Source organism: Anas platyrhynchos, chromosome 2, assembly GCF_047663525.1.
Source record: "Anas platyrhynchos isolate ZD024472 breed Pekin duck chromosome 2, IASCAAS_PekinDuck_T2T, whole genome shotgun sequence".
In the NCBI taxonomy this organism is placed as follows: Eukaryota; Metazoa; Chordata; class Aves; order Anseriformes; family Anatidae; genus Anas; species Anas platyrhynchos.
In genome coordinates, this window is record NC_092588.1 from 7,305,988 (window position 1) to 7,329,931 (window position 23,944).

Here is a 23,944-nt window from a genome sequence, read left to right on the forward strand (position 1 = left end):
CTCCTGATGTCAAGCCTAAACTTCCCCTGTCTCAGCTTAACCCCGTTCCCGCGGGTCCTGTCGCTAGTGTTAATGGAGAAAAGGTCTCCTGCCTCTCGACACCCCCTTACGAGGAAGTTGTAGACTGCGATGAGGTCTCCCCTCAGCCTCCTCTTCTCCAGGCTGAACAGGCCCAGTGCCCTCAGCCGTTCCTCGTACGTCTTCCCCTCCAGGCCTTTCACCATCTTCGTAGCCCTCCTCTGGACACTCTCCAACAGTTTCAGGTCCTTTTTATACTGTGGTGCCCAGAACTGCACACAGTACTCGAGGTGAGGCCGCACCAGCGCAGAGTAGAGCGGGACAATCACCTCCCTCGACCTACTAGCGATGCCGTGCTTGATGCACCCCAGGACACGGTTGGCCCTCCTGGCTGCCAGGGCACACTGCTGGCTCATATTGAACTTGCTGTCTACCACGACCCCCAGATCCCTCTCTTCTAGGCTGCTCTCCAGCGTCTCATCGCCCAGTCTGTATGTGCAGCCAGGGTTTCCCCGTCCCAGGTGCAGGACCCGGCACTTGCTCTTATTGAACTTCATGCGGTTGGCGATCGCCCAGCTCTCCAACCTATCCAGATCCCTCTGCAAGGCCTTTCCACCCTCATTCGAGTCCACAACTCCTCCAAGTTTGGTGTCATCGGCAAACTTGCTCAAAATACCTTCTATTCCTACATCCAGATCGTTTATAAAAATATTGAAAAGTACCGGCCCTAAAATGGAGCCTTGAGGGACCCCACTAGTGACCTCCCGCCAGCCTGACACAGCGCCATTCACCATAACCCTTTGGGCCCTGCCCGTTAGCCAATTGCTCACCCATCGTATGATGTTTTTATTTAGCTGTATGGTGGACATTTTGTCCAGTAGGATCCTATGGGAAACCGTGTCAAAAGCCTTGCTGAAGTCCAAAAAAATCACATCAGCTGGTTTCCCTTGGTCCACCATACGGGTGATCTTATCATAAAAGGAAATCAGGTTAGTTAGGCAGGACCTGCCCTTCACAAACCCATGCTGGCTGGGACCAATGACTGCTTTGTCCCCCAGGTGCGCCTCAATACTTTCGAGAACCATCTTCTCCATGATTTTACCAGGCACTGACGCGAGACTGACAGGCCTGTAATTGCTAGGGTCTTCTTTCTGACCCTTCTTGAAAATCGGCACAACATTTGCCAGCTTCCAGTCTACTGGGACCTCTCCAGACTCCCAGGATCGTTGAAAAATAATTGAGAGAGGTTCCGCGATAACGTCCGCCAGCTCTTTCAGCACCCGGGGATGAATCCCATCCGGACCCATGGACTTGTAGGGATCCAGGTGGAGTAGCAAATCCCGCACACGTTCAGGGTCGGTTGGGAGTTTGTCATCCCCACCGTCCCGGTCCTCCAGCTCAGGGCACCCTGGGTCCCAAAGCCCATCATCGGCATTGAAGACAGAGGCAAAGAAGGCGTTAAGCGTCTCTGCTTTGCCTATGTCATCGTCTGTGAGAAGACCTTCCCTATCAAGGAGCGGCCCTATGTATTCTTTAGTTCTCCTTTTTCCATTCACATATCTAAAAAAACCCTTTTTATTTTCTCTCACAGACACAGCCAGCTTCAACTCTAGGTGTGCTTTAGCCACCCGAATTTTCTTCCTACAAACACGAACAGCATCCCTGTATTCTTTCCATGTCACCTGGCCCTCCTTCCAGTCGCGAAACACTCTCTGTTTCCGCCTAATCTCCGTAAGAATGTTCCTGGTCAGCCACGCCGGCTTCCTGCCGCGCTTGCCTGACTTGCGGTATTTAGGAATTGCCTGATCTTGTGCTTCTAGGAGGCATCGCTTAAAGAGTGACCAGCACTGGTGGACATCAAGGCCTTCAAGAGCAGCTTCCCAGGGGACCTTGCTGACTAGTTCCCCGAGGAGCCTGAAGTCCGCCTTCCCCATATCTAGGGATGAGGTTTTGGTGGCACTTTTCCTTCTGTCACCGTAAATTTTGAACTCAACCACTTCATGGTCGCTATGACCGAGGCGGCCACCAATCACCACATCTGCCACCAGACCCTCTCTGTTTTCCAGCAACAGGTCAAGGAGGGCGCCTTTCCTAGTTGGCTCCGTTAGCACCTGCACCAAGAAGTTATCATCTAGGTGCTTCATGAACCTCCTGGACTTGCTCGTGTCAGCCGTGTGGCACTCCCAGTTAACGTCTGGCAAGTTGAAGTCCCCCATAAGGACAAGGGGAGTTAATCTCGAGGCCTCTCTTAGTTCTGTAAAGAATAATTTATCGGCGCTATCGTCCTGGCCAGGCGGTCCGTAATAGACTCCCACAACGAGATCCCCTTTATTCGTTCGTCCTTTGATCCTTACCCAGAGGCTCTCAACTTTGCCATCGCCGACCTGAAGTTCCACACAGTCCAGCCCCTGCTTCACATACATCGCCACCCCACCACCTCGCCTACCCTGCCTGTCCCTCCTGAAGAGCCTGTAACCATCTATCGCAACACCCCAGTCACAGGACTCATCCCACCAGGTTTCGCTTATGCCGATGATGTCGTAGTTGCGGGACTGGGCCAGGACTTCTAGCTCATCCATTTTATTCCTCATACTGCGTGCGTTTGTGTAGAAGCACTTCAGGTGCGTCTCCTTACACTCAGCACCTTGTGGATCTAACCGAAGGACCTCACTGGCACACAGCCCCTCTGATTCTAGTGTACTTAGGTCTTCACCGGCATGCCTGGTTTTAGCCCCTTCCCCCTTTGACTCTAGTTTAAAGCCCTATCTATCAGCCCTGCCAACTCCTGACTAAAGATCCTTACCCCTCTCCGAGAGAGGCCCATCCCATTCGGTGCCATCAGGCCCGGCGTAGCATAGACCTTCCCGTGGTCAAAGAACCCAAAGTTCTGCCGGTCACACCAGTCTCGAAGCCACGAGTTTATGCGAACAGCATGCCTTTCAGCTTCGACCCCCCTATCGGAAGGACAGAGGCAAACACAACCTGCGCGCCTGAACCTCTAAGTTGTCGCCCCAAATCCCTAAAGTCTCTTTTGATCGCCTCCGGACTTCTCTTTGCTACTTCATCGCTACCAGCCTGAAAGACCAGTAGCGGGTAGTAGTCAGTGGGCCGTACCAGGCGCTTGACTTTCTTGGCAACGTCCCTGACCCTGGCCCCAGGGAGGCAGCAGACTTCCCTACTGGTAGGGTCAGGCCGACAAATAGGGCCCTCTGTTCCCCTAAGGACAGAGTCTCCCACAACAATCACCCTCCTGTCTTTCTTGGTGGAGGCAGTCCTGATGCGTGGAGTCGACCTCCTCGCCCTAGGCATCCTCCTGGGTACACTTTCTATCTCTTCCTCAGTTGCTGGTCTCTCAGTCTCCAGGGCCTCAAACCTGTTTTGTAAGGGCACCTGGGAAGGTGGGGCCGGAAGGGGAGGGCATCGCCTGCCATGTCGCGCAGGGACCTGTCTCCACTCCTCCTCAACTCCCAGATCCCCTCCCTCTGCCCGACGGCGACAGGGCAGGGGGTCCACCCCCATTTGGGGTGTCTCACCCCGGTACCTCTCCTTGAGGCCCTGCAGGGAGTTGCTCCACCAGTCTATCTCCCGCTCACACTCCCTGATGGCCCTCAGCCTCTCCACCTCCTCCTTGAGCTCCGCCACCATGCGGATCAGGTCATCCACTTGCTCACATCTCACGCACGCAGCGTCTCTGCCTCCCGCTGATGGCAGCAGCAGGCTCTGACACTCCCTGCATCCCGTGACCTGAACCGCTGCATTCTTTAACGGGCAGTCGGTCTGGGTGTGTACCGACCTCCTGCAGAGCGCTCCGTGCCTGGTGGAGACCATTATCGCCTAGCTAAAGACCGTCGTTAAGAGGCGTTCGTGTGGGCGCGGGCTGCTCTCCGCCCTGCCTGCGCGAACTGCCGCGCCACTCCCTTCTGACGCGCCACGCCCTGTTTGCCCGCCCTGGTCGCCGCGCTCCTGGTCGCTGCTTTTGAACGACCGGGGAGGGGGCGCTGCTGGCTCCGCCTTCGCCTCGTCAGCCTCCCTCACGAGGGCTGGCGGCTCCCTGAAGTCGGCTCGATGCCGGAAAGTTAGCTCTGCCTGGCCCGATCCCCCGCTCCGCTGCAGAACGCGTCTACCCCGGAGCCGATCGCCTCGGCAAATGGCAGTGAAATGGCGGTGGCGCCCGGTTTAAATAGCCCGCCGCTGACGCTGCTGGCTCCGCCTTCGCCTCGTCAGCCTCCCTCACGAGGGCTGCCGGCTCCTGGCGGCTCCCTGAAGTCGGCTCGATGCCGGAAAGTTAGCCCTGCCTGGCCCGATCCCCCGCTCCGCTGCAGAACGCGTCTGCCCCGGAGCCGATCGCCTCGGCAAATGGCCCTTTTTTGCCGATCGCCTCGGCAAAAAGTTCTTCAAAGTGCCTCTGTCATTGCCTGTGACAAGGGCACTCTGAAGAGCTCAAGCTGTGCTAGGGGAACCTTCTTTGGGACCCTGTGTTGTGACCTGGGAGAGCTCTGAAATACTCAATTTGCAAGAGAGGATTTCTTACAAGCCAGCTTTGAGAGTGATGGGCTTACACTGAAGGACTAGTGCTGTAACAAGCTCTCAGGGCAGTGACAGAAGTATGCTTAAACAGTCAACAACTAGTAACTTAAGCCCTGAAAGTCCGTGACACTGACCTGGACAAACAACTGTGAAAGGTTTGACTGCAGCTGTGTGCATTCTGTGAGGTGCTGGAGCCTGGCTCTGCTCAGAAGTGCAAGGTGTTACGCTGCAAAGGACGTGTTGTGAAGATCATAGAGTCATGAGGGTTGGGTTGGAAGGGGCCTTAAAGACCACCTAATTCCAACCCCCCTTCCATGGGCAGGGACACCTCCCGCCAGCCCAGGTTGCCCAAAGCCCCATCCAGCCTGGCCTTGAGCACTGACAGGGATGGGGCATCCACAGCTGCTCTGGGCAGCCTGTGTCAGTGCCTCACCACCGTCTGAGGAAAAAAATTCTTATATCTAATCTAAATCTGCTATGTTTTAGTTTAAAGCCATTCCCCCTTGTACTATCACTGCACTCCCTGACAAAGAGTCCCTCCCCAGCTCTCCTGTAGCCCCCTTTAATCCCTGGTAGGCTGCTGTAAGGTCTCCCTGAAGCCTTCTCTTCTCCAGGCTGAACAACCACAACTCCCTCAGCCTCTCTTCACAGGAGAGGTGCTCCAGCCCTTTCATCCTTGTAGTCCTCCTCTGGGCTTTTGTAGTATGTCCATGTCCTTCTTGTGCTAGAGGCCTCAGAGCTGAATGAACTCTGAGATTACACCCTCATCATGAGCTCTGAGATTACACCATCATCATGTGGAAATATATGTTTCTTGGTGCCTGTAATGTCGTGTTGCTCCAGAAGAGTATAGCAAGAAAGTAAAGTTGTCACAATTACAGCATTAAAGTAGTATGTGGAGTGGATTTATCTTTTGTTATCTAACTCTGTGAGGCAAGGTGTATTTGTCCTCTTATTCTGGGCACAATCAGAAGAATTTTAAAAAGACCATCCATGCATAACTATAAATTAAATTTATGTTGATTTTTTTTGTTGTTTTAGAATATATTTTTGAAACCAGTTACATAGCAAGTCTGAGGAATAGACCGGGATCTGTAAACATAAAGTTAACCTAACCCCTAAAGGATACTGTGCTTATGCTTTTCTTACACCTGTCAAATTATTAACGTGATCATGCAACCCAGCCTCTGAGAAAGTACAAATATTGCTAAAGAGTTTAAGTAGAATTCATCTGTCAATTTTCATTTGAGTAATGTATTCATGTAGAAGTCCAAAATCATCAGTAGCAGGTTGGGGATAATTGAGGAAATAGTATCTCTCAAATTATGTTATCTATTAACAGCTCTTTCTTGGGAGCATTTTGGCAGCATTGCAGGCTTCTTGAATCTCTTCCTCCAGAAACCAGCTAGTGGTCTCTGCTGTTCCACCTTCACTTGAGATTCTCAGGGCTCAAAATGGTGACTGCCCCAACTCTGTCTTAGCGAGATGCTCTACTTATACTACTCAAGGTGTTAATCCTTCAGGAGCTGCCATCTCCAGTCCCTGGGCATGATTTTCTCACAGGAGCAGGTGACTTTCTAACAGTGCAGGCAGAATTCTTGTTGTGCCATTGCCATATTAACTGCAGCAAGAGCTTCATGTCCCATATCCTACTGTCAGGAAATTATTTATCGCTGTTTTCAGCCGATGAGTTATTTCTTCCTTAGAGCTCTGTATGTGATACTGAATGCAAATACCTGCATAATGTTCCAAAACCCATTTACCATGAGAATTCTTCATTTTTTGCATTTCTTTTAAGAGAGAAGTCCATTTGTAAACGTATAACCGTAACATACAGACAATGCTAATCTCCTTGTCTTATTTTCCTTAATATTCAGAGATGCTCTGTGGTCGCAGGTGAGAAACTGGTAGAGTCCAGAATTCTTATTATCCTTTTACTTCCAGATTTCTTTTTTATAACACAGAAGTCATTCTCTTTTTGGTACAGTAATCTCCTGCGCTCTTCAATAAGTTATTTGTCTTCCTGAAATAACCAGTGAAATATCTGTTCTGTAGCTTCAAGTCATCTTTCCCAGTGAGTGGTTTGTAGATACACATCTCCCACAAGGTAGTACGTTATCTGGTTATCTGCCTAGTTGTCAAGACTTGCTAGACTTTCTTCACTCTATTTGTTATTTGATACTTCTCTCATATATTAATCTGATCAGTGCAGAGGTGAGTAGGTGACCCATGTATTTGATAGAGTGTCTATCTGTTGTGTCAGCAGTTGCTTCTGGAAAGAGCACTCTCTTCAATTTATATCAGCAGCAAAAAATATTTTAAATTGGGTAATTCTCCAATTAATGGAGAAAAGTCCTGCATTTTTGTGTGGAGCCAGGTGCTTCTGGAATAACACTAAGATTACAATAGATATTACATTAAAATTGCATATAGATAGAATTGCATCAAAGCTCTCTAGTTCAACTTCTTGGACGGTGTTAATGCTTTTATAACATCGGTGACACTGATAAAAGCCAGAGGAGTCTGGAAGTCTTTAAATCAATATAGTAGAATAATGCTTTATTGGTAATATGTGAAATGCTGAATATTTATAAAACGTTAAAAATGTAGCCAATAAGTAATGGCATCTGTCATTGTTAACTCTTCTGCTCAATTCCAGGCCATTAAGCAGTATTACAAATTCATATACTGGTGGATGTCTTCAGAATAATGAGATCTGATCCTTAGGTTTCAGAAGGGTGGATTTGTGAAATCACTGAAAAAAACCTGAATATTCCTGCTTCTATCAAATAAGTTTTACTCTGTTATGTGCCTTTATCTTTCAACTCCTGATTCCCTAAAGAGGATAATGCTTACATTTATTGTGCATTTTCTCATGTGCTGTAACTTGGAACCCTACATTCATGAGGATTAATGACGTGCTTAGAATTCTTCCATATTTCTCCTTCAATTATTTCACTATAAATATCTTATTTTTTTTGTTAAAAAACAGAACCGTCAGTTATAACTTTGTTGAGAACTACGTATTACTGAATAATGGCTGCAGTGATTACACTAGTGGACTGATAATGCAATCTCTTTCTTTCTTGCTTGCTTAAGGATAAAAAGAGTTATTCCTGTCCTGTGTGCGAGAAGTCATTTTCTGAAGATCGACTTATAAAATCACACATCAAGACAAATCACCCTGGTAAGAAAAAATCAGGGAAAATTTCTCAGTCTTTCACAATAAAAGTATAAAGTTTAGAGTGAGCAGTGTAATGTGATTACATTGAAGGAAAAAAAAAATCTATTATAATCTAACTATTGGGTTTGCAGGTGTTAGAGTGAAGGAGTTATTGTTCTAGCTTGTGTGTTGTGTAGTAAATCAGGTAATTGTGCTAAGCAGTCTGTCATCACCTTGCAAAGAGTTAATGTCAATCCAAAATCGGTAGCAAAATAGGAAGGTGAATTCAAAATTAAGTATTGGGATGTCTGGAATTAGACCCCCAGACATCGTGTAACAGCACATGAGACATAACATTTGTATTGGCCATATGTAAACTGACAGAAATGAATGTATTGCACATTACTGTGTCTGTAAGTAGGTTGTTGTGATTGTAGGCTAATTCAGGTGATGTCCCCAGGCCGAATCAGTTGGGATGTGGCTGGGCTAAACTCCAGGGGCAAGTGGAGTCTTCAGAAGGGCTCAGACTAGAACCTGCCATCATATTCTACAGCCAGTATTAAGCTGGGTTGGACAAACATAGCTGGATCCAAGCTGACCACTAGAATTCATTCAAACTCTGTTTACACCTTGCTTTACAGTGCCCTGATTTTGTTCAAGCACAATGTCCATACTTTCCCTCTCAGTATTTGTGTGATGTTGGATAGAAAGGCTCACTGCTGCTGTGGATGATGGAGAGATGACTGTATTGGGTGACATACGTTAATTAGCTCATTTTACAGTCATACTTACCACCCAATATAATTTGATATTAAGAAGAAAAATACCAGCCATGCTCAAACTGAGTTTGGAAAGGAAAAATCCAATTAAAATATCTTTTTTTGTTTCTGAAATATAACATAATGTGTAAAGCAGTAGTTCCTTATCTTCCTACTGCCACTAGATAGTGCTAGGCCCGTGTTTTTTAACATTTTCTTTTACTCTGAGTTCAGACTAGCTCCCACTTCAGCTGTCTTGTTTCCAAACCTCTTTATTTGGAGATCACTCTACAGCAGTATGATTGGTGGAGGGCTTGTCATACATCCAGGAAATGTCCAGTGCACCAAACTGAGGTGAGGAAAGGTTTCTCTGCTGTGCTGTAGTCAGTGGGTATGCCACCCAGTAGGCATAGAAATTAAAGCTCAAGAGCTGTGCCTGTAAAGCTATTGTGCTGCCTCATCCGGGGAATGTACAAGGTCTCGCTAAATAATGTAGTCTGCGAACTAGCAGTACTCTCTGTACTGTGCACGGCGCCCTGCTGTGCTAAACTCATGAATTTAAATACAATGAACAATTTATTTCATATCTGAATCCCTCTAAAAGCATAGCATAAATTTTTTTGATCCGGCAAAGGGTTTTTTTTTAAAGAACTCTGGATTATAATAGAACTAAGGTTAAAAGAAAAAAAAGAAAAAGAAAAAAAAAAGTACAGCCTATTATCTTGTATCCTCATTTCTAATTCATATATGTGAATAGAACTTATCTAATAAATCTGGTATTTTCCTGCCTTATCTCCGTGGTGCTAAAGAAATACGTCTAAGTTATGTCTGTGCAGTAGTTATGCAACAACTGTTTTAATATATGGAGCAATCATTAATGCACAGATCTTTCCCCTGTGCACACTGTCCTTGTAATCAGGAGGAAATCCTTTATTCTTACAACCTATTTAATTACAAGCCAAGTAAATGTAAGGGATCTGTTGGTATAAACTGTCAAGTACTGCAACAGAATGAGTGCAATTGTTTTTAAAAATGTAAATGGAAAATAATAAAGATGGAAGAAAACAATGGATACTGTTAAAAGGAATTGAATTTTAAAATGGCACATCAAAAATTAATTTAAAATGAAGTCATTACATATTTATCATTAAAATGCTATTTCTGTAGCTCCCCTACTCTTCCTCTCTTAATAACATTCAGCACACACACTCCCATCTCTTCCATTTTCATCAAGTAGAAAACATGCTATTAACCAGTACTCCAATACTCCTTCCTCTACTAGGTTTACACAGAATAGGAGTTGAATTCCAGTCCCATGAAAGCAGGGGGACAAAAATCCATATCTTCAGACTTTTGTAGAGCAGTATTTCAAACCAAAGAGAGAGAGAGAGTTTGGCTTTATTGCCAAATGATTAGGGAGCTCAGCAGTGAAGGAGTCTTGGATTTTGGCCCCATGTCAGAAGTACCTGCCTTTTCACCCACTGTCTGATTTAACATGAAATTTAATAGTCCTGAGATGTGAGAGGTATCAACATTCATAGATGCCTACTGAGCAGACACTAGCCTGAAGTCGTGAATCAAGGATCTAAGCCATGGAAGGTATGTCAGGGTTCAGACTTGTCTGTGATTTTTCTTGTTTGAGTGCTTTAAAACATAACCTTGCTCAGTCCACAGGCTTACGTATTTCCTTTTTGAGGCTGTCTTCCTTGTACAAAATGAGTTCAGGCAGGATTTTTGTTTTCACTGTGGAAGCAGTTACTAGGACACTAGTCATGGCAGTTCATATTTGGCAAAAATCTGTGCTTAGATTGTAAATTTCAAATTTTCATATTTTTTTTTTGGTGTGTGTGTAGCATGATAAGTCATTTTCTGACTATAAGACTCTGTGCCTTAACGTTTAGATGGCATGAGAGAGTGTTATAGTCTCATTGAGTCACTTTGATTCTTTTGAAATACATGGAAAAATTGGTTTTATTTTTAGAAGCATTTGGCAATGTTTTCTTTATGCGTATTTGGGATGTTTAAATTTAATCTTCCTTATTTCAAGCTTTTTCACAGTGGCACCTAAAATATTAAATCATATAGAGTAGAAACATAGAGTTATGTGTATTTAGCCTGAATAAAAGAAGGCTAGGAGAAGAATCTTAATTGCTGTCCTGAGCTATTTGGTATAAGGGTAAGAAGGTGATAGAGCCAGAATCTTCTTGGAACCGCACAGTGAAGGGACATGAGTTAAAACATCGAGATTCTGATCAGATATTAGGAGAATAACTTTGACTGTGAAGGTGGACAAGCACTGGAATAGAGTGGTTGTGGACTGACTGTTCTTGAATATGTTCAGAACAGGATTGGATGTGCCCCAAGCAGTTTGGTTTACCTTTGATATTGGATCTCTTAAGTTGGCCCTGTTTGGAGCAGGTGACCTTAGAGGTCTTCCAATCATATTTATTCCACAAGTCTCCTTCCGATATTCAGGCGTTCTGAAGAGCATAGCAGTGACTGAAGTGAATGGAGTCTGGAGATCCTTGACATCTCTGGAAATCCAAGGTGAAATCTGAATAAAGCCTTCTGAAAATACCAAAGAAAAAGGCACCAAATTGGTTTGTTGTGGAGGTTCATTGATGGAAAACAGTTTGTAAGCCAGTGGCACACCCAAACTGTTACTTGTTTTAATCAGGCAGTGGGAACATTGAGTACACAGATCAGGAGAGAAAGGTGAAAATACACTAAAAACGTTAAAAGAAAAAGTCCTAAATTTGAAGTGCTGTGTTCTTTGCTTAGGTTTTATCTGAGTGACAGGAGGGAAAGTAAAGCTTTTAAAAATTTGAAGTGTATCAGGATACACTTCAGGATCTAGCTCTTCAGTTTTAGTTATATAACAGAGAACAAATTCCCTGATGTCCTTCTGATTTTTATTATCTATTACTTTTCTCTCAGAGGTTTCAATGACTACAATTTCAGAGATTCTTGGCAGAAGAGTTCAGCTGAAAGGACTTATTGGAAAACGAGCTGTGAAATGTCCCTATTGTGATTTTTATTTTATGAAGAATGGCTCAGACCTTCAGCGTCACATTTGGGCTCATGAAGGTAAAACTCTGGTTTTAAGTTTCAGCCATTTCAGTCTCATATTTCTCACAAGCTTCAGTGGCATAAAAAGAAACTGAAATCCTGTTGTTTTGATGTGTACATACAATTTCTGAGTGTATTTTAATTACATCATCAGTGTGGCATCTAGCTGATGGGGACATAAACAGTGATGAAAAACCCATAAGGCAATGCTGATCATATATAAGGTATATGACTTAAGGAAAAAAAAATAGTAAGATGGTAGCACAAAGTTTAAAAATCCCTGGGACTTAAAATCTTGTTTACTCAATCTAAGATTCTAACAGGTGGAAGACTGTTCATATGCTCTTCAGCTAATCTATGCAACAGATTGTGTGTGACCATTGAGCACTATTTTGGATTCTTCATCCATTCTTTTTCATAAAGCAGATAATGGAATTTGGTGGGCTTGAGCTGGTATTTTGGTTCCAAAGTGTTTTTGTCCATGCAGATAGTTTTGATGTTTATATTAGAACTGTGTATTTGTTTGAAAGCCTTATCTGTGAGCTTACCTGCCTGAGTACTGCAGTAGTGGTCTCCAATAGCTTTCACTCCATTAAAGAGCTGAGGTAATGCAAATTGTAAGCTCAGAATAATTGCTTATGGATTCCGTAGATAGAGTTTATGCTGCCAAGAAAGCTTGCTACCCATCTCATCGTAACTAGCAGGAGAGAGAGGTGAAGAAACATTTATTCCAAAATCAAAGCATACAATCAAGTCTGCTTAAAAGTAGGCTATAATTCCTCCTGCTTGTAAATCTAGTTTTAAGATCATGAATATCAACCTAAAACTGCCAGAGCCTCACGAAACTGTTGAACTACTCCGCTAGTTCTGATATATCCAGCTTTTCTTTGAAGGATTTACTTTGTCCTTATATACCTTTGCTAGATGAGATACTGTCTGTCTCTCTCTGTTACGTGGTTTGGATGGTTTGAAAGAGGTGAAATTCTAAGTGCTTGCATCTTAGACTGGAGAAAAGGTACCACTGTGTGAGCCACTAGCAAACTTGATGATAAATAACAATAAAACACAGCTTTGAACATTCAACCTTTGCTTATATATTAAGTACTTGATGAACTGGTCCTAAAAGAAGGACATTCTTTATTGCAGTAAATAGAGAATTAGAGTTATCAGAAAACTTTTAGAGGTATATTTCATTGTCAGGTAGTCATGACTATTCTTGACTAATTGGTTAGGCAGACTAGATTCTACTTTTAAGTGAAGGATGAGCATGTCAAAACCAAATATTCATATTTGAGTCTAAACTCAGTACTGCCATTCAGTTGAGAAGTATTTCATTCAAAAAAGGACCAGCCTAACACCCCAGTCTCTTAGTAAGTTAAATGATTCTCTCAAGAGCTCAGTATCATTTACTTAGAAGATACAGATTAAATTTCTTATATCATAGAATGGGTTGGGTTGGAAGGGACCTTACAAAACATTTAATTTCAACCCCCCTTCCATGGGCAGGGACACCTCCCACCAGCCCAGGTTGCCCAAAGCCCCATCCAGCCTGGCCTTGAACACCTCCAGGGATGGGGCATCCACAGCTCCTCTGGGCAGCCCGTGCCAGGGCCTCACCACCCTCTGAGTGAAGAATTTCTTCCTGGTGTCTAATCTAAACCTACCCTCTTTTAGTTTAAAGCCATTCCCCCTTGTCCTATCACAGCACTCCCTGACAAGGAGTCCCTCCCCAGCTCTCCTGTAGCCCCGTTTAGGTAATGGCAGGCCGCTGTAAGGTCTCCCTGGAGCCTTCCCTTCTCCAGGCTGAACAACCCCAACTCCCTCAGCCTGTCTTCATAGGAGGGGTGCTCTTGATCATCTTCATGGCTCTCCTCCAGACTTGTTCTGATATGTCCATGCATGTCCTTCCTGTGCTGGGGGCCCCAGAGCTGAATGCAGGCCTCCAGGTGAGTCTCACAGGAGTGAAGTCGAGGGGACTATCCCCTTCCTTGCCCTGCTGGCCTCGCTGCTTTTGCTTCAGCCCAGGATACGGTTGGCTTTCCGGGCTGCAAGCGCACGTTGCTGGATCATGTCACCATCCCTGGAGGTCTTCAAGAAACGTGCAGATTTAGAACTAAGTAGCATGGAATAGCAGTGGACTGTAGGACAAGGTTAAAGGTTGGACTAGATGATCTTAGAGGTCTTTTTCCAACATGAATGATGCTATGATTCTGTTTTGAGTTTCTCATCAACCAACAGCCCCACGTCCTTCTCCCCAGGGCTGCTCTCAATCCATTCTCTGCCCAGCCTGTATTTGTGCTTGGGATTGCCCTGGCCCAGATGCAGGACTTCATGCTTGGCCTTGTTGACCCTTACGAGGTTTGCACAGGCACACTACTTAAGCCTGACAGGGTCCTTCAGGATGGAACCCCTTGTCAACATCCAAAGTGTAAAATGTCAACATTCAAATTTTAAACTGTTGACCTCATTGCCTATGTTGCTCACGCAGTTTGAAATGTCTCTATTTCTTTTTCAGGGCAATGTCTACCCTCTCATCAAAATGTATAGCTTGTTTCATAGCGCGCTTTTTCTCTTTAGGTGTCAAACCCTTCAAATGTTCTCTCTGCGAGTACGCCACTCGCAGCAAGAGTAACTTGAAAGCACACATGAATCGTCACAGCACTGAGAAAACGCACCTTTGTGATATGTGTGGGAAAAAGTTCAAATCAAAAGGCACTTTGAAGAGCCACAAACTCCTTCATACCGCTGATGGTAAGTGCATATTTAATAAACCCAAGTTTGTTTTAGGGCAATAAATACTGTCTGTACTATAGGACCTTATAAGCTTTCTTCATTTGAACACTGAGCGCTACTTTAAAAGTTTGTTTATTCCCAGGAGATACTTCCATTCATGCCACAATCCAAAAAGTTTTCAAAAATAATTTCTGTGAAAGATGACTGTCTCTGGAATTTTCTGAAAATTTTGTGATGGCTTTACATCCTTTTGGATCCTTTCAGAGAACTGTTGATCTCAATATTTGAAAATACATTTGAAAATACAAATAATTCCATGGTTAGTTTTACTGTCTTCTGGGAGAATATTGGTAGGAGTTGCCAAGTCCAGTAGCCCAAAAGAGGAAAGGCTCCTGCAGCTCTGTGTTCCCAGGTCTAGTGAGTGGCAAGTTTGGGCATATATTTCTAAGAGACACATGCACAGCATATGCATTTGCTCAGTGACTTTAATATTTTTGTTATAATAACAGAAAAAAATGAGATGCAAATCCCGAAGAAAGCTTTGTCCTTTATTTCAGAATTTGGGCCACAACAGTACTGCATTCCACTGTGATTTTCAAACTGAACTAAATGATTTAGCAGGGGGAGTTGTGCTGACCTTCATTATGACTTTGTACCTTAATCTTTGTTACTCATGCAACCTTTTAAAACCTAATTCCACTCTTTATTGACCATGTCATTTAAATTCTTTTTCATAAAATATTTGCCTGTTCACTAGCACTGTCCTTTCTCATAAGCACACATGTTCCCTGTTACATCTTTAGAATTTATTTGAAGTTTTTGCTCCAATAATACTTATTTATTTTTATATGCACTTACATCAATGTATATATTACTAGCGGAAGAGACGTTTCTGTTGACATTACAGTGGTACATATTTTAGGAAGCATATATAGTATTACCAAGTCAGTAAATCCTTTCTTATTCAGAAAGCACTTTCCAGTATTTTCAAGTAACTTGGTCCGTGGCATGCAGATGTCGCACATATTGTATAAATCACATATGCAGGAATCAGTGGGTTCAGTTATTGAATCTTTCACTGGTTCCTGGCAGGAGGAGAGAGCAAGCTGTATTTGAATAAAAACGGGAAGCTGGAGCACAATCAGACAAAGATCTCTTCCTATGGTGCCATAAAAAAAAAAATCCCCACATTGAGTTTCATCTCAAAACCCTTCTGTTTCATTTTCTCCATCTCTCATGTCCAGATAGTGAAATTTGGCAATGAACATTGAATTTGTTTTACCTGTTAGTTCTGTTTCTTCAACAAGTATATAGGTTTTTAAGTAAGTACTGCAGTTCAGCTGAGGCTGCTTTGGAAATTTGGCACTGTGGAATTTTGGAAATTTTAGCTCTGTAGTAGTGCTGGAGTTAGTCTTGTCGGGATTAGCTTGAGAGGTGTGAAGCTGGTTTCCAACACTGGTGTGCAAGGAGCTATATTCTCCTATCATTTACTGCCAAGTCAGGCTGAAGCCTTGACTCTCGAGCTTTTTTAATCTGGCTTCAGCCCATCATCGGCTGTAATGGCTGAGGTGAGTGCATGGTCCTTATTGCTGCACCTCCCTCTTTGACTGGTACAAATGCAGTGCTGCAGGAATCCCTCTTACCTTTGGAAAACGCATTTTGCACTGGCTCCAAGTGAGGACAGATTTCACTATGGAACTTTAGAGTCATTTTCTACACTAAGCCCACCCCAGTGAACTCTTTGTGTATTTCAAACACTTTTTAAAAATATGGTAACCTTTGTCACCAGGAATGTACTGTATGATTTGTCAAGTGAATTTCAGCCGCTTGAATGCTGACAGTTTCTCTTTGCCCAGCATCTCCTTGCATAGTGACAGCACTTCAAAACTTCTTGTTAGCACGCATCTAGTGTTCTTCAGTTATTTCACAAATAAATGAATTTGAAAGATGTTTCTGCTGTTTACGAGTCTTGTCTTCCTGACTTACGAGTCTAGGCAATTTTTGTTCAAATATCAGCCCTGCAAAGTCAATTTAACCGGTGGAATATAAAGTAGTTTTCTGTCTATTTTATTTCACTCAAGGGTGACATGATAGAAAACAATTCTGCAGTCCAGGTTTATTACTGGTTGTGATTAAAAATAAACCAGAAAAAGTGGTTTTCATTATTTTAATTAGATATCAGAAATAGTATCAAGGTTTTTCTTAGCTATGTTTATGGAAGCTTTCACGCTCAGTGTAAAACACTTTGAATTTTTTGAGTGAGATTCAGAATTTAAAGAAACCTGAGCTCTGCAAGGCAATACTTCCTCAGTCCTTTCTTTTGCTTCTTTTATTTTTTGGCTAGCTTTAACACACGCTTGTTCTGCTTTGATCAAATAGAGTTTGCCATCCATGGACATTTAAGAAAAGAATGCAGTCTGTATTTCGTACAGCTTCCAATTTGGCTGGACATAGCAGGACTGATACAATCTTAAAACACAGAGAAAGAGAGTATGAAAGCAAGACGGTAAAAGGAGAGAGATTTTATTTTAAATCAAAAGGGAAAGATTTGGGTGGGAATGTAAGGGGAACCTACAGCATGGTTTTAAGTTTGTGAGTTTCACTCTTCGCAGAGCCACAAGCAGCAACAGATGGTTCTTGAAAAAGTCAGAATTCTTTCCTGTTAGAGTAATGTTCTCATGGCCAAAAGTCATCTCTTATGATCACACAGTCTGATATCTTGCAGAATACAGGCCATAATTTAATCTAATAATTTTGCGTCTCATTTCAGCTGGATTGTAATACATTTTATTAGGAATAGTTTAGCAGACTTGATTGAAAGACTTCATATGACAAGGCATCCATCTGATTTTGAGGAAATTCTCTTTGATGTTAATCATGCCCCCTGTTAAAAATGTTGACTTTATTTTAGACTCAGTCCTCTGACCATCAGTTTTCAGTAGCTGAAATTCCAATTCTTGTTCTTCCTTTTTGTTGCTGCTGTTTCAGGTTGGAGGGCACTACCTGCAGTACTGAGGCCTGACTTAGCAGGTCTTAAACAAATTTAAAATATACTGTGAATGCAATATGTAGTCTTCAGTCAATAGTAGTCTTCTCTTCTTCTCTATAGAATGTAAAGAAGCACCTTTCTTTGGGTAACACTTCTGAACTGAGTTAATATTTTTTTCAAGAAGCAACCTTTAAACTACATTGACTATTTGTGTTGTGTTGTGTGGAAGACCTGCTTACAGCTCAGACTTCCCATCTGCAAAGTACTTGAGAAACAGCATCTCAAATCTTTCTGTGACTTTGTAGCTTGGTATCTGTGGGAGCAGCGTGTGCAAATGTGAACCACTTGTCTTTGGACTTCCTGTCCACTGCTTTTTAATTAATTTATTCAGTAGAGAAGAACTTCCATCATTATTTTAAATCCATACATTTTAAGGAAATATGCACCTTGTAAAATAAAAAAATGTGAATCAGCACTGCAAGGACAGGTGACAGAATCTGACTGTTCTCCCTTCTGTTTGGTAGCTGCAAGTCACCACATAGGAGATATGAGCTAGTCCCAGTATGTGCTCTCTCTTGCCTTGTAGGACTGTATGTGAGACTGAGGGTTACTGCAGAGATTTAGATGAGAAAGGACAAAAAGTCATAATGAACAAGGCAAGCAGGCATCATTCAATCTGCTGCTGATGGAGCAACTTGTGCCCATTGTTTTTAAAACTGTGTAAACAAAAGTGAAAGGTGGGAACACAAGGCTTCTGTATTATTCGCTGTGTTAATCCTATTTCATTCTATGACACGTTTTATTTCTCCTTAAGCCTCTGTAGAAATCGCTTCTAAAGTCATTTGAATCATTATTGGAAGAGTAGAGCTAAATATAAAAGGAAATCTTGTGGTAAAAATATTACATCATGTCATACCCTACCAGAAATACACCAAGAAAACATGCAGAGAAAACTGAGAAAATTTAAGTGTATTTGAATCGTAACAACTCAGTGTCGGAGACAGAAGTAGGGTAAACACATGACCAAACATCGGTGTTTTAAAGATTTACAAATCTGCTTTAAGAGTAGCAAAATAAAGGTGCCTGCAGTTGTAAATCCTCCATTTCCTTCTTCCATTTAGGCTCTACTGTAGTGATTCTTTCTTTTTTTCCGCCCAAGAGAGTGTTCCAGGAGCATCTGGACTAATTAATGCCTATAATTTAAAGATGACACTTAAGCCTTTTTTCTTCCTTACTGCTCTTAGCCCAAAATATAACCAAAATTTTGGAGAACAGCTGCCAGACTTATAGTGTTCATTGTTACCATTTTGGAAATCTTTTGGAAATCATCTTTATGAGGAAATATTACCAGGAGGTTTTGGAAATTAAATAGAAATAAATTGATTCTGTTTTTTTTCTACTCCCATTTCAGGAAAGCAGTTTAAATGTACGGTGTGTGACTATACAGCTGCCCAAAAGCCACAGCTCCTACGTCATATGGAACAACATGTCTCTTTCAAGGTAACCAAACATATTAATCATGGTTATTGATAACATTTGGAACTATATGGAAATTCAGACAACAGTTTTAAATATAACACATTTTCCTTCCTTCTCTTCCTTTTCTTCCTTCTTATTAATTAAATACATATGCATTTAATATTTTAGGAATTTTGCCTTTTTGTTCAGGCTTCTGAGATAGATTTGTTCTGTTCATAGACAATTTATATTTAGAATCTTGCCAAACTTATGTAAGTTTTGCAATATAAAACAAGTATCACTGTTTTTTTTTCCTGACTGTCATTCCTTGAGATATCTAACTTCATATGTACCTAAAAAGTGTCCTAGGGAAGCAGGAAAGTAAATCCCATCCATCACTGTTCATTGCACACCTTAATCTCTGAAAATTTGCCAGTCTCATGTGCTGTAGATGAGTTCATATACTTGAAGAAAATTGAACAGAATTAATTTTAAAACACCTCATTTATCTGAAATGTGTCTTGGAAAGAGTTTTGAAGATTGTTAATGTTTCTGTGAAGTGTTTAGATGAGAGATATGTTTTTTATTAATAAACTGTAGTATGGTTTTACTCCTATATTTCATATTGGTTCTCAGCATGATAGGTCTTGATGTAATGAATTGTGAAATGTTATATTCAGAAAATAGAAATGATCCTAGTTTCTTTTCCAGAAAAATCCAGTATTTTGTAGATATGAAAATGTTCATTTTAATGTAACATTTTATCTTGGCAATGAACATATTTCTTATAGAAAATGTCATATTATTTTGATAGGCAACATTTTTCATTATCTGACAAATTAGTTTGCTTCTGTAGAGAGTACCCTTCAACCGTTCCTCCATAAGGCAGAAAGGAAGACAGTCTTTTGAATCATGACTTGAATTTTGGAAGACAAAACAAATCAGAAAATGAAGCAAGTCATTCAGAGAGATAACAAACTTTGAACAAATAATTTTTCGTTCTTAAGTACGTGGTTTTATTGTATAATTATATCCTTTATTTAAAATATTTTCTCATAGATGGACATATGCATTAGCTTTTTTTAATGGCTGATGAGAAGAAAGTACTCATAATGCAGCTCTTGAAACGCTGATGATTCTGACCTCGGGATAGGTTTTAGAACTGTTGACCCATCACCTTTTTGCAGCATTAAAATGTGTCTATTCAATGCATTATTAAGAGAACTGCAAAACGCTGAAAAGGAATTCAAAAACTGCGTCTCTCAGTAACATTTTGCCTCCTTCTGGGATAGTTGCTTGTATGCATATCAAACTCAAAAAGGTATATCAGTAGTCATGTGACCTAATAATAATTTAATCCAGCCTATTTCCAAGCTGTGTGTCACTAGAGTCACAAGGCCCTGCTGATTCACAGGTACCTATAGAGAATCTGGATATCAGGACACTTTCAAAAGTGAATTCCAGAGCTGCAGAGACAAAAGTTAGTTTGTTAATTGTCTGAGCATTGTTTCTTCTAACTGGACAGCGACTTACTGCTGATAGCTGGAGTTCAGAATGCCAAGTAGCACATGAACTCACGTTTCTGGTTACTTCAAGATGTACTAGAAGAAAAAGAATGTGTATTAAAAAAGCAATTATCAGCATTTGATTGGATCAATTTAAATTTAGGTATCTGAGGAATTGAAATGGATTGGGTTTTGGGTTTTCTTTATATGTACATTTAAAGATAGATGAGATCTTGGTGACTATTGTTCCGCTGCTTTTCTAGTCTACAGATCATCATGTTGTATAGAACTTTTTGATTTCATTTCAGTTAAACCAAAGCAGGTCACGAGAGATTTTCCTTTACACAGGAAAGGAAATGCTCAAGCATTATTCTGGTGAACAACCAGTCAGTACTTACATAGAATCTGAAGAAAAAATGACATCTTGATGTAGATAGAAAAATATTCAGATGCAGGATGACATAGAAAGTAGTAGAGTAGATGTGGATAACCAGAGAGAAAACAAATTAAAGGTTAAGAATGTATTTGGGTTATGGTACATGAAAATGAAAGGCAACGGAGACTAAGTGAGTTAAAAGATATTCAGAAGCAGCTAAATGCTACAAGGGAAGAATAGATCAAAATAAAAAATGCTGCATTAATATAAAACAATTTAAAGATTTGGTAATATTACCTTTTCTTTTTTGTTGCTCATACGTACCATTTACTAATGCTTGCCACATTATTAAAAGTGGTGCTGTTACACGACTTCAGTGTATTTTTTTGGTCAGTTAAAAAAAATGCAATTTGTTTGGCATGGCTCTCAGCATTTAGTGTACCTTTAGTCGAGTGTTTTTTTAAAACCTCTTTTGAAAAGAGCATTTCTAATCAACATACGCTTCATCATTTAGTGTATTCTCACAAATATTAAAATTGCAGACAGTGTTTCAGAGAACATCCATTCAGAAGTATCATTCATTAATTTCTCTCTATGTAGATGCATTGTAGCTGCTGAAAACTTTAGCAGTGATACGTGCATGTGCTTCTTTTTTTTTTTTTTTTTTTACTGTTCTCAAATTCTGGCACTCATTCTTTTAGACAGATTTATTGCAATATCAATATTGGGCAGCTTTGTAAGATACATTCAGATAATTTTTATTGTCAAGAATATTGTCATTTGACATTTTAGCAATTTTTTCTATCAAGCTCCATCAGTTTGCACTGTAGATAGCAGTAGTACAGTGAAGTTGCTGCTGTTGCTCCAGTATCATACAGCTCAAAGGAATCAACAGGACGTTCAGAAAACAGCCCTTTTCCATCAGGGCTTGGAGACACTTACGAAAGTTGCAGAAAGTGGTGAAACTGGAATAGTCATGGGCAACAATAGAAGTCTGGGAAAGATTTCTCTGCCACAGATGAGATTTCCCCATGTTTGTTTGTTTCTTGTCATATTTCTTACTCTGTACTTATGTGAACTGTGTGAAGTAATCATAATTAGTTGCCTTCCAGATAGGATAAAAGACTGCATGTTGTTCAGACCTTTCATTACCATTAGACATGTTTGAAATAACTGAATTGAATTTAAAAGGATGATTATTCTGAATACTTCTAAAGAAATAATTAGAATCATTAGCCAACACAAACAGATATATATCCATGGTACTACTTGCCCCAAAGCAAGTTTTTCTGTACTTATTTCATCATCTTTAAGACCAGTGAGACCACATCCACTGCTAGAATTAATACAATTCAATATATTCTTCATGTTTATTGTGTGCATTATGTGTACTAAAGGATTCTGTTTGCACAAAGCTATAGGGATTGTGCCTTCAACTCTACAAAACCAGATTAAAGAAAAAAATGCTGCCCGTCCCTACTGTGCCAGGAATTTGCAGGCACACTGTCCAGTAGCAGATAACACATGGTACATGCAAGTGAGTTACAGCTGGTACAAGAGCAAACCAGTGCATCTGGATGATTCTGAAAAAATGAATAGCTGAGTGTTACAGTACACTCTGAATTTTAAGGTTAAGGGAATATGAACACCAGTTTTCTTCTGTATTCCTTCTGCTTGGAGCCTGAAGGAAGTTCATGAGCAATAACCTCAGCAGAACATTCTGGCCAGTAGGCCCACACAGCAGACACTTCACAGCTTTAAATTCAGCTTCTTAATAAGCATTCCTGTACCAGCTGTTTCCTGATGACTACATTTTGGTGGGTCTGGTTGCTGTGCATGAAGCATTTTGCATCCCATTGTGAGGAATGTTACTTTCCCTGAAGGACTTCAGTCAATGTCCTTGATCTGTTTCAGGCCTAAAATGGTTCTGCCCAGCCTCCTGTAAGTTACCTATTTCACTCAGTAGCTCCTCAAAGACTAGCTTTAGGCACGAGAGCTTGTTTTCCTAAATGTTTTCTTTAGCAATGTCTGTTGCTGTCAGCTGGAGGGAGACATGTTCTTAAAAATTAATTAATTTAGATCCCCAAACTTAATTCATACCACTAAGTCAGTACTGCTTGTCAGTGCTAGGTTAGAGGTTGGACCAGCTGGTCTTAGAGGGCTTTTCCAACCTGAGTGATTCTGTGCTTCTCTGGTTCTAAATAGTATGAATGTGAGTGCCAGTGAAAGGGAAGTAGTTGCGAGCATGTTGAAGAGAGCAGGAAAGGAAAGGGAAGCGATCAGCTTTGTCAGCTGTGGGTGTCTGTTAAATTAGTTTGGGTGTACAGTCACATTGTACCTTCATTTATTTTAGGTTTCTCACTTCCCTTTTTCAGACAAGAGTTACTTTGCTCACGGCAGCTGAGTCATTTACTTGTAGTCAAAAGTCTCTGCATGGTCAGATTGTCAATTATGAAAATATGTAGTTTACTGAATTATGAAAAGTAAATACTAATCTTATAATCCTGACAATATGTGGTGCTCTGCATATAATGACAAGTACTAAATTCTAGGTCAGATTTTACAACTTCCATTTACGTTGAATTTTGGAAGGTCTCCTTGGAAAATGCCCAATCTGGAACTCAGCAGGGTTTCTTTGGATCTAAACATTGTGGCTTAGACCTTGTTCCTGAAGAAGTCGAGAAATGCTTTCTAATGTTTTCCTTTTTGCTCCTAGCCTTTCCGTTGTGCACACTGCCACTATTCCTGCAACATATCTGGGTCCTTGAAGAGGCATTACAACAGAAAGCATCCTAATGAGGAGTATGTAAACATAGGTTCTGGGGAGCCTGCAGCAGAAGCCCTTCTCCAACAAGGTATAGCTCCCCTATATAGGACTTGTTATTGTTTTTTGCTGAAGCAAACTTGATTTAAATACAAGCTTTTGCAGGATATGTGTTCCTATTTATTGGGTGTTATGCTATAAATCATTACTACTTTCTAGTAATTCTGAAACTCATTCCTTGCAGTGTCTGAGTGCAGGTAAAGAAAATGTGCTGGTTGTCCGATTCTTGTAAGTAGTTTTGTTGCTTTTCACTGGGCAGGTGAACCAAAGCAAACGATTGACTCTGCAGTCAGATACTTTTTTGAGTGTAAAATATACTTAGCAGTTCATGAAGCACAAAACTTCTTCAGTTCTCATGCCTGGTGGTGAAGATGGAAAGCCAAATTAAATATAAAATTGTGTTGAAAATATTTTAGTGTTTGGTAGAGTTGATTTTATTACTTTGCTTCTTTGGAAGATGTTTTTCTTTCTCCTTTTAATCAAAAAAAAAAAAGAGAAATTTTCAGGAATTCTGAAATCAGAAT

At 41.3% G+C, this 23,944-nt stretch overlaps 1 protein-coding gene across 3 annotated transcripts in view; it reads left to right on the forward strand.

The window, feature by feature from the left end:
• The window catches only part of ZFAT (zinc finger and AT-hook domain containing), a 92,850-nt gene that overhangs the window by 47,019 nt on the left and 21,887 nt on the right, over positions 1 to 23,944 (forward strand). For all 3 annotated transcript variants that reach the window (XM_038174961.2, XM_072034287.1, XM_072034288.1), the window contains exons 8-12: positions 7,645 to 7,732; positions 11,404 to 11,553; positions 14,113 to 14,286; positions 18,669 to 18,757; positions 23,313 to 23,451. In XM_038174961.2, the coding sequence (XP_038030889.1) occupies positions 7,645 to 7,732; positions 11,404 to 11,553; positions 14,113 to 14,286; positions 18,669 to 18,757; positions 23,313 to 23,451 (640 nt within the window). The remainder of the gene's footprint in view (positions 1 to 7,644; positions 7,733 to 11,403; positions 11,554 to 14,112; positions 14,287 to 18,668; positions 18,758 to 23,312; positions 23,452 to 23,944) is intronic.